This window comes from Phaseolus vulgaris, chromosome 3 (genome assembly GCF_000499845.2).
Source record: "Phaseolus vulgaris cultivar G19833 chromosome 3, P. vulgaris v2.0, whole genome shotgun sequence".
NCBI lineage: Eukaryota > Viridiplantae > Streptophyta > Magnoliopsida > Fabales > Fabaceae > Phaseolus > Phaseolus vulgaris.
The window spans coordinates 47,831,538-47,846,489 of record NC_023757.2 but is presented as its reverse complement, the minus strand read 5'-3'; the positions used below and the strand labels follow the sequence as shown (position 1 = coordinate 47,846,489).

Below are 14,952 nucleotides of genomic sequence, written 5' to 3'. Positions count from 1 at the left end.
ATTAACTTGTTCTTTAATTTGTTGCTTGATTTTACAAGTCAAACAACTGTCAAACATGTTGACATGTTTTCAAGTATGGTAAAACAAGTTAGATTTTTCAATTCAACCTATGTCACCATTATTTTAATGGATTAGGTTAGGATCTTCTACCACCAATATTTTGTTTCAGTAAAGCGAATTATATATTTATAAATAAAAGGGGGTCATACGCTATTATTTAAACCTAAGAGTCAACTTAGCTACTTTCGCATGTTGTTCCTCCCATCTTTCCCCTTCCATTGTTTCTACATTCATTCTGGTCTTTTGTTTTTTTGCTATGTATGCCTTTTTGCCTTTAGCCAAGAGGATGTGCTTGCTTATGTATATTGTTGTTCATCTTAGATCTTAATCTTAATTCTCCAAAACCATCAACCTTCAAACATATTTCACTGAAAGTTGAATTATTCTCAATGTTTCTGTCTCAAACTTCATTCCTTTTTTGACATTATTCCATCTTCTCTGCCTCCTTTCACCTCCATCGTAAGTCATTCCAATATGTTTTCTTTGATTTACTTCTCTTTTGGAATTGTCCTCTATACCCTACACAATGATTAGATTCTCCTAATGTTCTACTACTTTTGGGCACGAATAGTCCTCTTACTCTTTCGATTTCATATAGAATTTTATCTACACTCTAGGACCATCTAATGTTTTGTAAATCCACTAAGTTCACCCCTACACATCTTCACCTTCTTTTTAAGTTTTTTCACCCATTTGTTTTTCTTTCCGATGATCTATTGCCTTGTTTATTTTTTTCGCCTATTATTTTTGGGTGCTTATAGCCTCTTAGCCTTTCATTTTCATATAAATTATTATCTACACTCAAGTTCTAATCAGTTAGACAGCAACATCTTTTATTTAAAACGACTAAATTCCTCCTTACTCATCTTCACTTTCATTTGTGGTTTTTCCTCTCCCATTTGCCTGGTTATAGATTACTAGATATATTCTAAGGGCTTAAACACTAATTTGAATAGACTGTTTCTTCCTGCACCTCCATACCTTCTTCTCTCACCTCCATAACTTTTCAAATTTCCAAAAATGCCCCTTTATAATATTCTGGATTACGTAATCCGGTAGTCATTTTTCAAATTTGTAATTAGCTACCGGATTATCTAATCCGGAAGCCATTTTTCAGATGCATGATTATTCTCCGGATTACATAATCCGGAAATCTTATTTAACTTTTGGATTATGTAATCTGGAAGTCTTTTTTTAAATGAGTTTTCGAATTACATAATCCGAAATCTATTTTATGGAGGTGACACAAAAAGGACAAAAATGTATTTTCATGTTGTGTATAAAGATGGCAGAAGAAGATATGGAGGTGCAAGAAGGGTTTAGGGTTTAGGGTTTAGTTTGGAATATTGAATTGGTGAAAAGACTGATTAGGTTGGTTATGATAACACATATCCATGTATTACACATATTCTACAACCGGACATAGGAGACATTATACGAACTCAAAAAACAATTTCAAAAACCATCATATTAACCCCGTGTTTTTTATATATTTTTCATTCTCGTAAAATTAAGTGTTTTTTTCTTTTTATGTTAAAACACCTACTCTGCTTTTTCTGTTGTTGATTATTTTAAAATTGAAAATAGATAGAGGAGACAATAATAACTTATTAGTAACATTTAAATATGAACTAGTTTATAGGAATGTTGATTTATGTGTTATGTTTTGTTAATTTTATAAACCACAGTAACGTCATGTGTATAACACAAATTATTTAGAGTTTAGAAATTGTGTAATTGAAGGAAAACCTAAATCTATGTTTTCTATTTTAATCTAATTTACACACAAAGAAAAGAGAGAAATATTTTTTATACAATAAATAAGGTTGTTAAATATATTAGTCTAAAGATGTTAAATTGTTTCTACTTTATGGGTTAACTTGTCTCAATTATCATAATAGCATTCTTTTTCTTTCAGTGAAGCTTAAAAGTCCTAACTTAAATTGCCTCTAACTAAGGGGTTGAAGAAGCTTTAGCTCATAATATAATTACATTTATTTTGTACCCAATCATCGGGGTATGTAATGAAAGAATACAAAACATCTCCCAAATTTTAAAGTACGATTATATTGTTAGTATTTTATTTAATTTTACGTGTTTATATTATAATATACAACGATTTTTCAATTTTCAATTTTGTATCATTTTCTATTTATAGAGATAGAATCAAAATTATAATATTGAAATAATGAATAAAATAAAATAAACTTATTTAAAATTTAGTACATAGTAGAGTAACTTATTTTAATTTTTATTTTAAAATATAATTTCTCTTCTACTACGATTTTATAACAGAAATTTATTTTAATTTGAAATTCGTTTAACTCTAAGTTATATTTAACTTTTTTTTTCTTCAAGTTTTTCACAAAATTACATTTACATTCTAATATCAAATAATTGATTATTTTGTAAAATAGATACCCAACTTATGTAGGATAGAATGATTTTCTAACTCAAAATATATGATAAATATATATTCATTTCTTATCATTTAATTATATTTCATTTATAATATAAAGAAAAAATAATTTTTTAAAATATATTAATTAGGGTGGTCATGGATTCAAAATCCAATCTAGACCCAATCCAAATTTAAATAAATCGATTGGATTTAAAATTCATATCCATTTTAACTATCAAAATTAAATGAATCTTTTTTAAATCGATTTAAAGTGAATTAAATTTATATTCAATCCATTTTGTTAATTAGATTAAATTCACTTTGTCAATTACATTAAATCCATTTTATGGACACATACTAACTTGGCTCGAACCAGGCCTAAACCGACTCAACCTGAACGCGGACCAACTCGATTCGACATCGGTCCAGGCCCGGACAACTCGACATCAGTCCGAGCCCAGATGACTCGACACCGACCCGAGCCCGGATGACTCGACACCGGCCCGAGCCCGAATGACTTAACACCGGCCCAGGCCTGGATGATTCGACATCAGCCTGAGCCCGTTTGACTTGACATCGACTCGGGCATAGGAGACTCGACATTGACCCGGGCCCAATCGACTCGACATAGACCGAGGCCCGCTCCACTCGACATCGACTCAGGCCCGTTCAGCTCAACATTGGCTCCGATCGACTCGGCTCAACATCGACTTGAGCCCAATCGACTCGACATCAGCCCAGGCCCGGATGATTCAACAGGGGCCCGGGCCTAGACGACTCGACAATGACCTGGGCCTAGATGATTCAACATCGATCCGAGCCCGTTTGACTCGACATCGGCCCGAATCGACATTGACCGGGCCGGGAGACTCGACATTGACCCGGGTCCGTTCGACTCGACATCGTCCCGGACCTGGGAGACTCGACATTGCTCAGCCCGCTTGGCTCGACATTGGCCCGTGCCCAATCGACTCGACATCGGCCCGTGCCCGGGAGACTCGACATTGGCCTGGGCCTGTTCGGCTCGACATCGACCCGGGCTTGCTTAGCTCGACATTGGCCTAGCCCATTCTGCTCGACATCGGGACAAGCCCGATGACTTGACATCAGCCCGACTTGCTTGACTCGATATCGACCCGGGCTAGCTCGACTTGACATCAGCCCGGGCCAGCTCGGCTGGACAACGGCCCGGGCGCGCTCGACTCGAAATCAACTCGGACCCACTCAGCTCAATATGGGCCCAAGACTGCTCGGTTAGACATCCATCCCAAAATGCAATTTGGATAATCCAAAAATGTATCCAATTTATATCTAATCCATATCCAATTAAATGGATTGGATTTAAAATCTAAAAATTTGAATTTGAAATAAATCCATTTAAATGGATTAAAATTAATATGGATATGGATAATTATGGATTGGATTTTGTAATTTGGATTTTTTGTCCACCCTTAATACTAATTGATAAAAAAATTATCACATCTTAAATTACTCACAAATTTTTACTCAATTTTTCACTTTCAATATTTTTAAACAATTTCATTTTCTATTTTATTTTTCTTCTTTCATTTTTTTACTTTCTTCTCACTCTCTTACCCAAGGTAACATCGCTGAGACCTACGACAACTGCTCTAGAGAAATAATTTCTAATACCGAAGTTATCAACAAATTCTATGACAATTTAGGGTGAGATTTATTTTCACAAGTTGCCATAGTACAAGTAAATGGCTCTACCAACATAGATATAATCCGATTGCAAAGTAATGTAACAAAAGAAAATGATGGTTTATTATTATCAAGACCTGGAAAGAATAATGGTTCTACCAACATAAATATACAGATAACTTATTTTGGATACAGTCATAACACATTGAATGCATTACCATATGAAGAATTTTCTTCGATTTTTTTTTCTTTTGCCATACCCGTAGGGTTTCCCAAGGCACGCCATTATGTTTGCCTTATTACTGTAGCTCCCCAACTGGTGCCTCATTGAGCCACAAGAAATGAATGAAGTCGTATAATTTTGCACTCACACTGACCTATTTATGATAAAAATAAAATAAAATAAAAAATCAATCACGATGAAAACAACACCAAAATTGTGAGTCAGGTATAACTTTTTGACCTTATATGGGGTTGGGTTAAGCCTCCTCATGTGGTCAGGTCGCATTATCTCTAGTTGCTTGATGCACCCCTCTCTAATGTCTCTCAGAGCTGGTAAAGTATCTTTCTTTTTATCTTCAAAAAAGAATTAGCAAGATGGTAAAGAAAAGAAAAAACTGAATATATGAATTGTAGATAAATGCCGGTAAGCACTTTATATATTTCAGAGTGCGACCTAGTTTTCAGATGACAAATAACCATTTCATTCAGGAACTCATAAAATAATACATTTTGCAACCGTAAGATTTACAGATGGAACGATATCTTCCTTTTCTTAGTTTAAATGGGTAATGAAGGTTAGTGTGGCAGCTTCAAAAGCTACAATACACTAGGTTAATAACGAATCATGGGATTGTCCTTAGAAACGATGTAATCTTATACAAACAAGATAGATTTAGTTTATGTATGGATAAATTTTTCCATAAATACTTATAGAAAAGAAAAAGAACAAAGAAATATTTTTCCATAAGCTAAAATTAATTTATAAATAAATTAAATTGTAGAAGCTCTTTTATACTAGCTTCATATTTTTTTTATAAGCATACTAGCTTAGATTCATATTAAAAAATTATTTTTAACTCATGCATAAACTTAATTTAGCTTGTAGAAACCTTTGTTTTATTTTTCTTTCTCTTTTTTCTCTCATAAGTGCTTGTGTTGAAATTTACTCAAACTGACTCTTGTAATACTATAAACTGATCTCCATGATTATTAATAACTAGTTCTATTCTCACCTGAACTGCCAGGCCAGTAACACCTCAGAAGCTCTTCAACTTGCTGTGGCACCACGTATGCTCTCTTGGATTCTTGAAAGGGATGACGGCACAGGATTCTTTCTCCCACCTATAAATAAAAGATAATAAAATAATTGTTAGGCCTTATTTTTATACTAGCAAAACCAACTTGCTTGGAAGCAAGACTGACAAACCAAGATGCTGGAACTTTACAATCTAAAATATGAGATAATGGTGCCAAGTCGGTCCATTATTTGGATTTATACTATGAAAAAGGATGAAGAACAGCAATTGAATATGGCATAATTTTCAGAACAGTATTATAGGAGGTTCTATCAAAAGTTGCCTCTATATTACTAAGTGCGCATTCCGTTTTTCATCCAATCCACCCACAACGAAACCCATATGACTGGTTTAGGCACTTCATCAGTGTGCTGAAAACAGTCACTTCAATGCTTAGTTAATACAAATAAACAATTAAATGCTTAAACCAAAGAATGACAGTTTTTTTCTGACTTGAGACTACTACTCCAAGGCGACAGTCCTAAAAAAGAAATCTCATTGACCAGAATTACTGACAAGTAACATTAACAACACCCACTGGGGGAGGGTGCAGAACATTGAAATAATACCTTTGGAGGGGGCTCATTTTCTCCGGTCATTATGTCAACCAGGGGATAACCTTCTTTCCCATACAACCTATAGCATCGCTTCTTACATGGAATAGAGACCTAAATACAGATAAAGAAACGGAAAATATAAAGAATAAATATCAATCAGACGATTACACTATCATGTCCAGTTTAGAATGATCAAACCTTTGACACATCTTCAGAAAGTTTGATACGAGGTTGATTATTTATTTCAACCAGCTTGAAAACAACACCTAATGCAGCTTGAGCGTAACACGTAACCAGATAGGTACCAATTCCAAAGGCATCAACCTCATGACCCTGTTGAGAAAATGCCATACAATAAAATAGAAACTACATAACCTTCGCGTAAATTTACATTTTTGTCAAGATCAATATAAAGTTTTAGAGTTTTCATTTTAAACCTCAACACACACCCACAGAAAATGAATATGTTCTATCACAACGAGAAGAAAAATCTATTAATAATTTCTATTCAATAAATTAGCAGTACCGTATTGGCATTGGTCACTATCATATATATGACATTAAGATTCCCTGATTATGGGCTTTTTGAATTTGAGCTGGGGCTAAACCGAAATGCTGGTTGTCGTTTCAAAGAGTGGCTTGGTAGCCACTTTACCACAACGAAGGAGGCAGATAAGATAATTTAAAGTATTCCTACGCTCTGACAGTTTTAAACATCTTTTTATTTATCAAGTTTTTATAAAACTTTGATTATAAATCCTCAATATCAGCGATGGCTACCTCTTCAATAAACAGCTGCATGGTCCTATGATTAAATAACTTCAGTTGGTTTATATTAACCATAGTTTATAGATTTTTTGGTAACATTTTTGTAGATTAAGATTGTGACTTCAGTTAGTAAAGTTATGTAAGTACTTCTGTTCTCAGTTACTCAATAATTAATGTCATCCAAATCATGGTAGGAAACCATGTTGCGTGTGTATCCCACAAAACTGCAATTTTGAAGGCAAAACTTACCAAAAATATAACATTTTTTAGGGGCAACCATATCAGTGAACTAAAACAAAGTTTCGTATTCCTCGCGTTTCTTAAAAATTACTAAATTACATAACTAAACTACCCATTTTTCAATCATTTTTTAGAAGGGGAAATATTATAATAACTATCCAACCATGTTACTAACTCAAAATTTGAAGATCCAATTTTATATAGCAGGAGAAATTATTAACACCACCAAAGCCAAGCCTTGATATATAGATGTAAATAAATGTGTGAGAAATTTGCAATGAAAATTTGTATAAAGTATAAACCAACAAATCATGTGCAATAGCTATAAAAGAATTTTATGCAACACTGAAATTACTCAATGTGAACACACCTACGCCGAGAAGCAAACGCAGACACTGCTCAATTGTTAGACTGATTGTGAATCAATAGTTCAGAAATAACAAGTTCCAGTTTTCATTGACTAATTACCTGTTTGTTTAAAGCATCTAGGGTTTCCTCATTAAGGTCATTACTTGCAGTGATTGCTAGCTTCCCAAATTCAGGCACTCCAAATTCCTTCTCAATAGAGCAAAAGAACTTTCTGACCTCACAAGACAAATATGCAAGGTCACCAGAGTCCAATCTAATACCAACTGCTTTGTATCTGCACGGTACATCATGAAGGCTCAGCCATGAATGGAAATTATATGATTCTTTGGAAATGATAGCTTTTTCTAAGGGGATGAACACGACTAAGAAATTAGTTCAAGCCAAAAGCATGACTCCCTTCGTTCCTTTTTGTCTTTTAAGGTTCTTTTGCAGGAACTAAGAAATATAATAAATTTTCTTGATCCTAATAAAATAGTTGCACAGTTTTCTATTTTACTCCTTTCTCTCTCAATCTAACACAATAAATCCATGTGTAAATTATTTAAAAATTATTGTAAGGGTTAAGGGTAAATACAATAAATAAATGTTATTCAAATTCTAAAAAGGAACATTCCAGAATTAAGACAGAAAAAAAATAACAGAGGGAGTATAATTTATTGGTTATAGAACAGGATGCGAGAAAGAAGAGATACTGCAGTAAATTAACAACAGGCTCAAATTGAAAATAACATTATAACATACAGATAATCTAACATTATTTGCCAACAGGAGAGAAAAAAATTTAATACAAGAAAAAACACACAAAAAAAGGTTTATCAACGAACAAGATATTTGCAACAATATACACCACAGTCTGCATATAGAAATTATGTAACAGAAAAAAACAGGACAATTTTCTAATAACTGAGGAAACATTATACATACGCACGCCCATGTAATAACATTTTCAGGAAAATTTTGCAGTAATGCTAAAAAATATCCAACCAACTACAACTTCGAGTTTAGATATTGCTTCCAATACATCCCCAATCAACATCCCAATGAGGATTTCCATTACATCCATTACTTCTAGTACTAGCCACTGGTGGCTACTATTGCTATTAATTCCTCCCATAACATCTATGCAATACTACCACATAATATCATTCTTCATTCATTTGAAAAAGAAAACAAAAACTTTGTATCCCTACCAACTAAGAAACAACAGAGACGAGGGAACAATAACTACAAAAGAAATTCATTTTAGTGTAAACCTTAGGGATACAACTGGATATAATAATAACATGAAATAATTCCTGACATACCCTAGATCATTGAGAGCTAATGCAACTGCACAGAAGTTAGGAACTCCACTTCTCATCACCTGTCAACCAATGCAAATGTAATGATCCGTAGAAATAGCTGAACTCATTTAAAAAAATACAGAATGAACCCATAAAAAAGCAACCTCGTCATTTGATATAAAGACATATGACATAATAATCAATATAACAGTTTGCACATTTGCAAAGCTTAACAAACTTTCAATGCTAGCATATACAATAAAATGATAGGCAGGCGGAAGTTGGAGGGCAATGTGTGTTGCAATATTCAAGAGTAAAATAGGTATCACATCACTTATGCACCTTAGGTATGATTTGCAACACAAGTCACCCAGCCAGTACTTTGTACCTCTGTTGCATAAGAACAATCCATTCAGTAGAGTTATACTCACTTTATTTGAAAACTGAAGGCACACTGACCAGTGATCAGTTTCTCTTGAGTATTGAGAACAAACTACCCACCCATCCTCACATTTGTTAAGCAAATAACTAATCTAACTCTTAATATATAAGGAGATAACTCATGTATGTGGTATATGTGCTCATGCATCTTTGTCCTTGATTAATTTGCAACTTAAGTTTATACATAGCCTTGAAGAAATGGGAAATAGGGGGTACCTACAATACCTACACAGATTTATAAGCACACAATAATTCACTCATCTTCCCAGTTACGTAAATCACCTATCACTTGTGTCTCAAAGTCAAATTGACAAAAGATCCCATAACTGATTCATTTTTAGTTTGTATTTCCATTTTTATTCTTAATCACAGCATCTTCATAAAAAAACCAGAACTAGTTCATAAGACATAAATGAGGGATAAAAAGATTTACCCACAATCATTGGACATTTCTAGGCAAAATGATGCCAAGATTATATATAATGGTTTTTTAAGAAGTACAAAATCAGTATACTTACATCATATGTATCTACAAGGGCAAGAAAATTATCCGGAAATGCCAATGCATATGATGTGAATGCTGCCAACTCGCTTTGATTGGTCTCACCAAAAACACCATTTGATAACTGCAGAGAGGGAACGCATAAGTATATTCACTGGTAAATCCATCTTTGGTTTTGTAAGAGTGCAAGAGCTAAACATACAACAGAGTGATGGCTTACAGCATTGGCATGGAATTTTTACTCAATTTGTTTTTCAGAAAGTGGGGAAAAGATTAGCACACATGAAAATCACGACCTAAAATACCTATATCATATTAGGAGGAATGATTATATTTTAGTTATATTATACGTATTCAATAAAGTTCTATTGTCTTATTTTTCTGGTTATCCAGGCTATATGATTATATTCCAACTTCATATGAAAAATTTAAAAGTGTAAAATATGTTTTCCTGTGTAGAATGTTCATTGAAGGATCAAAACACTTCATAATTCGTGTGTAGGTCCGTCAATCACATAAAACAATATCATGTGTAGGTCCCAAAGCTTAACTTGATAGGATGACAGGATTCTGGGAATGCATTCTATTAACATGTGTCACACACCAACTAATGGTAAAAACTTTTTCGACTTAAAACATGAATCCACCCAAAACCTTGTGCGGAGACTGAACACACCATGCTCCCCCATAGACAAAAACCCACCCAAAATTAGAAACAGGAGGTAGTACACAACTATAGCAGAAAAACAACATTAATGACGTAAATGTTTGAATCATGGTACCTGAATTTTGCTCAGCCATGTTTGAACCACAATAACAAAATCATCACATGTACTTGAACCATCTTTTCTGCGAAGTGACTTGTCTGTAATCTCGTCAAGGTTCTGCACAAATGTACACAAAAAAAGTAAGCAAAGGAAATATAACAGAGAGTGCCTCATTTGATTTAAGCCATATAAATTACAATAAACAATCAGCATAAATCACATAAAGGCGGCTAGAAATAACAAGCCAGATTTTGGACTGAAGCTCCGAATTTATAAAAAAAAAAGGGATCTACTACTCACAGGTTCAGGAAACAACTACAGGGTAAGGCAGCAACAACTACTATCCCTATATCCCCAGGCAGGGAGGGAGTCTTTTGTGCACTTGGCAACTGCTTTTTAAGGGTACCTACCTTAGTGTTTCATAGTTTTATTTGGTCAGTCAAAAACTCAAACTTTGAATGCGGTCTGGTCTGACTGCATATTATTTGGAAAAATGAATAGGACAAAATTTTCATATGATCTCTCTGAGTTCTCCAATTGTAATTGTCACACTCCAATCTTGATCCATAGTGTAAGTATTTTATCTTCCTAGACCTACATTTTCGTAATCTCCAATGAGGTTCATAAATGTGTATGAACAAATTGCAATGATTTTAATTGTTATGACTTACATATTACCACTGAACTACACAGCAGTGCCTCTTAACTAATCATTGTATTCTTCCAGGACAAATTTCCAACTATCTTTGTTATAACAAACGATCAAATTCAATTTAGTGCCTTTAGACATGTTGAAAGGAAAGATTAAACAAAAACTCTATTCTTTATCTATATAGGGAATATGTATTATATTTTACAAATGACAAGCATACTTATTGGAAATTGTTTACACAATCTTTAACCAAATATGTAACAAAATTCAGTAAATTGGTTACACACCATGTAAGAACTAACGAAGGCATGGGAATGAGTACCACGAAGGGGTATCCCAAATAACTTTCCAGCTGCAACATTGCTATTGAAACACATGAAAAAGGCAGGTTATGACCGAACCAAGCATAGCAAAGTCAGAAACAAAAAATCACCAAAACAAAACAAATTTTGCCCTGATCATTCAATTCGAGCACACTACCCCAAAATCTATATGTATAGGAATATAATATGAAACCTCGCTGACTTCAAGTGCTTAAAATCTCATTTTGTGCAAATAAAGTTTGGCTTGATCAAATTAAATTGCAGGTAAATAACTTCACTTATCATATATAAGTAGGTACAAGGGAGCTTGTGCAGGCCACTTGAACAGATTTGGCTCTATTGTACCCTAAACTTTTGGTCAGTGATCATGAATTTACCAAAGTCATTTGAACCATGCTAAAAACAGTCTAGCACATGGGAAACATTTAGTTTAGATCCAATTACAATGTACAAAAACTAACAGACCATGTCACCAAAACCATCCCTTTCCACCAAAATCAACAGCAAACAAAGTATCTTTGCTGTGATATATTACAAAATAACCCAATTTGAAACATATTTAATTAACACTAACAATAACACTCTAGATAAAATTGGCATTGTGAAGACTTTAGTCTGCCAAACCTCAAGCATGATATCTCTTCAAGTGTACCCACCATGCTAGAACTAAATTGCTTAATTGATAATACCTTGTTGCATCAAATCCACCAATATAGCAGTACTTTGATGCTCCTACTCCACCATCAGGCCCCTAAATTAAAAAAAAGAATCTCTTTTAATGAATATTAAAGAAGGTAAGTTTTCCAAAAAATTTACTAATTAAAAAACTAAGTAACCTGAGCCCTTCGCAATCCAAACTCTAGAAGAGTTTTGGATTTTCCAGCAACATGACGATGCCTTGCAGCATTAGTAGAAACTAATGATGCATAATTAATTAGATTCACAAAAGGTGTTTCCAGCAATTGAACAACCTGAATAATGAGTCAATTTAATTAAGAAATTGGTCATCTTGGAAAGCAGATCAATATTAAAATAGGGTAGTTAAAGGTGGGCAAGTACTCACAGCAATTGGGCCTTCAACTCTCATCAGGGGAACCTTGGGAAAAACAACTGTTCCCTCGGGAATAGCATACACCTCAACATCAGAGCAGTCAACTCCTCTAAGATAGTCAAAGAATCCATCCTAGATTTAATTGATTATTATTAACAAGTCAGAATATTTTGAAGTGAAAATCTAAATAAAACTGCCAGCAGCTTTAAACTTTCCACAGAATCAAAGCACATCCAACTACCGGCCATATTATTTCAGATTTCATGGCCCAATTCTGTTTTTAAAAAAGAAACAAAAACCCTCAACTCTTTCTATCCTTTTGATATCCTAAAGTTAGTTTCCAGCATATCTAGTTGAAAGTTCCGAAACAGTTGACATTAACGATAAAATTTCTGCTTTTATTGAAAATAACGTTACGCCTAAATTCACAGTAGACGGAAACTTCAAATCTTTACACTTAAACCATCCTATTAACAACCATAACAAAACGAGAAAGTTACAGCTATAACAAGTATCATAATTTACTTTACCTCACAAGAGGAAGATAAACTTTGCCTGACAAAATCAATCTCCTCCTCGGTGAGCTTGAAATTAGCTATGAACCTAATGCACTCTTCCAAACCAGCGAAGACGGTATACTCCCCACCGAACGGATTCTTCCTAAAATACAAATCGAACCTGAAAGCAAACACGATCCAATCTTTTCACAAACACAAATACACATGCATTCCAACATTAAAACACTGATCAAAAAGCCGAAAAGAATAACCACTACGCAGCCACAGATAAATCAAACAGTAATCCCAACAGAAGACAAAGAAAGCGCTCAATACAGCAAAAGCACAGAACCGCAACTATTATTCGCAGTTTCTCTTGCACTTCGTCTGCAACGAAACGCAAACGCAAACAAAGAACGAGGAATACTGACACAGCACGTTCTTGATGTTTGCCAGCTTTCCAGTACGCGTAAGCCATGGTGAATTGATAGAGATCCGTGAGCAGAGGCGTAACCATCGGGTTCGTAGGTCCAGCTATGCCGCCACTGGAAGGCTTCTTGCTCGCTCCGTTCTCCTTCGCCTCCATTAGGGTTCTGGCGCGCGCGCACTCTCTGCTGTGAGTATTAGTCCTTGTGTGGTCTCTGTTTTTATTATTTGCTGTCTTGAGTAGCGTTGCGTTGTTTTAATTTATCACCTCGCGCGCGTTCTATTTATATAGTTGGTTCTGATGCAAGCGTGAACGTCACGCACGAAAAGGGACATGCGGCGGCGAACAGAGGAGAGAGAAAGTGGCATATTTTTTCCGGAAAATTATACTTTGATCATCTTATACTTACACAATTCTTGATAATGAATTTAAAAATAAATATATATAATAAAAAATAAATTTAAAATTAAATAATATAAAAAGATACTAAAATAATAGTATTAGAAATTATAATTTAATTGTATAAAAAAATTAGTGGTATAAAAAATGTGGATTTTTCAACCTATCTTTACTCATATTTTCTTACAACAATACTCTAACCAAGTCTTTAGTCCTTCCTTAGTCCTAAGCCCAGAGCAGTGTTTGAACATTGAAGTACGATGAACGAACCAAAAAGAGAGAAAGATTCAAACGACAGACAGAAGCAGGTTGGTTAGTTGTTGTATATTCTCGAGGCCAAGTGCAGTGTTCATTGCACTGGCAAAAGCCAAAAAGAGGTTAAAAACTTTCTACAAAATATATAAATTTAATCACCAGTTTAGAAAAATTGTACCCTGTTCCGATCAGTGTCAAAAGTAATTTACTTTATCAACAACATAAACAATGCTTTTAATATTATAAAAAATATATGCATTAATGCATATAATACTTTTTATTCTTACAAATAAAGTCAACTTTATTAGTCATTTTGTTAATGAAGTGAAATCTTTAATGTTTGTAATATAAGATTAAAGATCACACTGAAAACAAGTTTTCCTTTTGTAGTGGTGTTTCTTATGGAAACTTTTTGTTGTCTTATCTTTTACATCAATTATATGATCATATTAAATCATGATTTTATTATAAGTGGATTTATATTATAAATAAAATATAATTAAATTTGGTTTTGTCTTTGAGTAATTATCAATTGATTTTTCAATAATAACTTATTCATAAAACATATGAATGTATCAGACGTAATGAGTTTTAGAAATTTGAAATATGAGTAATTTATATTTTAAGTAAATAATTAGTTTGAATTGATTTATTTTTTATGAAAGTGAAGTGATTTAAAGGTATTTCTATTAACTCTAATATACTTTGTCATAATACTTGAGTTTAAAGTAAATCATTAAAGTACTAATTTATGATGTTGAATTATTTTGTAGAAAAAAGTTGTTTGAATTTATGAAGTAATGACCAAATTTGTAATGCAACATTGAATGATTTTAACTAGGGATTTTTGTGGAATCCAAAATAAAAAGACTAAAGACTTGTACTAAAATATTATCATATCTTGTTCACTTTTTTATGTGCCTACTTTTTTTATTTAAATATGTCTAAGATATCTTATTCCGTCAATAATCTAAATGGCTCTTTCGTAGCATTCATT

The 14,952-nt window shown here is 33.5% G+C and overlaps 1 protein-coding gene across 1 annotated transcript; it reads right to left on the bottom strand.

Annotated features, from left to right (window-relative positions):
- Window positions 1–4,227: 4,227 nt before the first annotated feature.
- Window positions 4,228–13,712, bottom strand: LOC137808293 (nicotinate phosphoribosyltransferase 2-like). Its single transcript, XM_068609325.1, has 15 exons — window positions 13,306–13,712; window positions 12,908–13,055; window positions 12,390–12,509; window positions 12,163–12,297; window positions 12,016–12,077; window positions 11,291–11,366; window positions 10,367–10,468; window positions 9,601–9,708; window positions 8,663–8,721; window positions 7,458–7,632; window positions 6,180–6,314; window positions 5,994–6,092; window positions 5,362–5,470; window positions 4,590–4,702; window positions 4,228–4,503 (listed from the first exon to the last, which is right to left on the bottom strand). Exons 1-15 carry the CDS (start codon window positions 13,458–13,460, stop codon window positions 4,426–4,428), a joined length of 1,674 nt encoding a protein of 557 aa, XP_068465426.1. The 5' UTR covers window positions 13,461–13,712; the 3' UTR covers window positions 4,228–4,425.
- Window positions 13,713–14,952: the final 1,240 nt, after the last annotated feature.

Coding starts and splice junctions, on each gene's coding strand:
- LOC137808293 (XM_068609325.1), bottom strand. CDS start 13,460: ATGGAGGCGAAGGAGAACGGAGCGAGCAAGAAGCCTTCCAGTGGCGGC. Junction 12,510..12,907: donor GTTTATCTTCCTCTTGTGAG/GTAAAGTAAATT, acceptor AATTAAATCTAG/GATGGATTCTTTGACTATCT. Junction 12,078..12,162: donor TTGGATTGCGAAGGGCTCAG/GTTACTTAGTTT, acceptor TTTTTAATTTAG/GGGCCTGATGGTGGAGTAGG.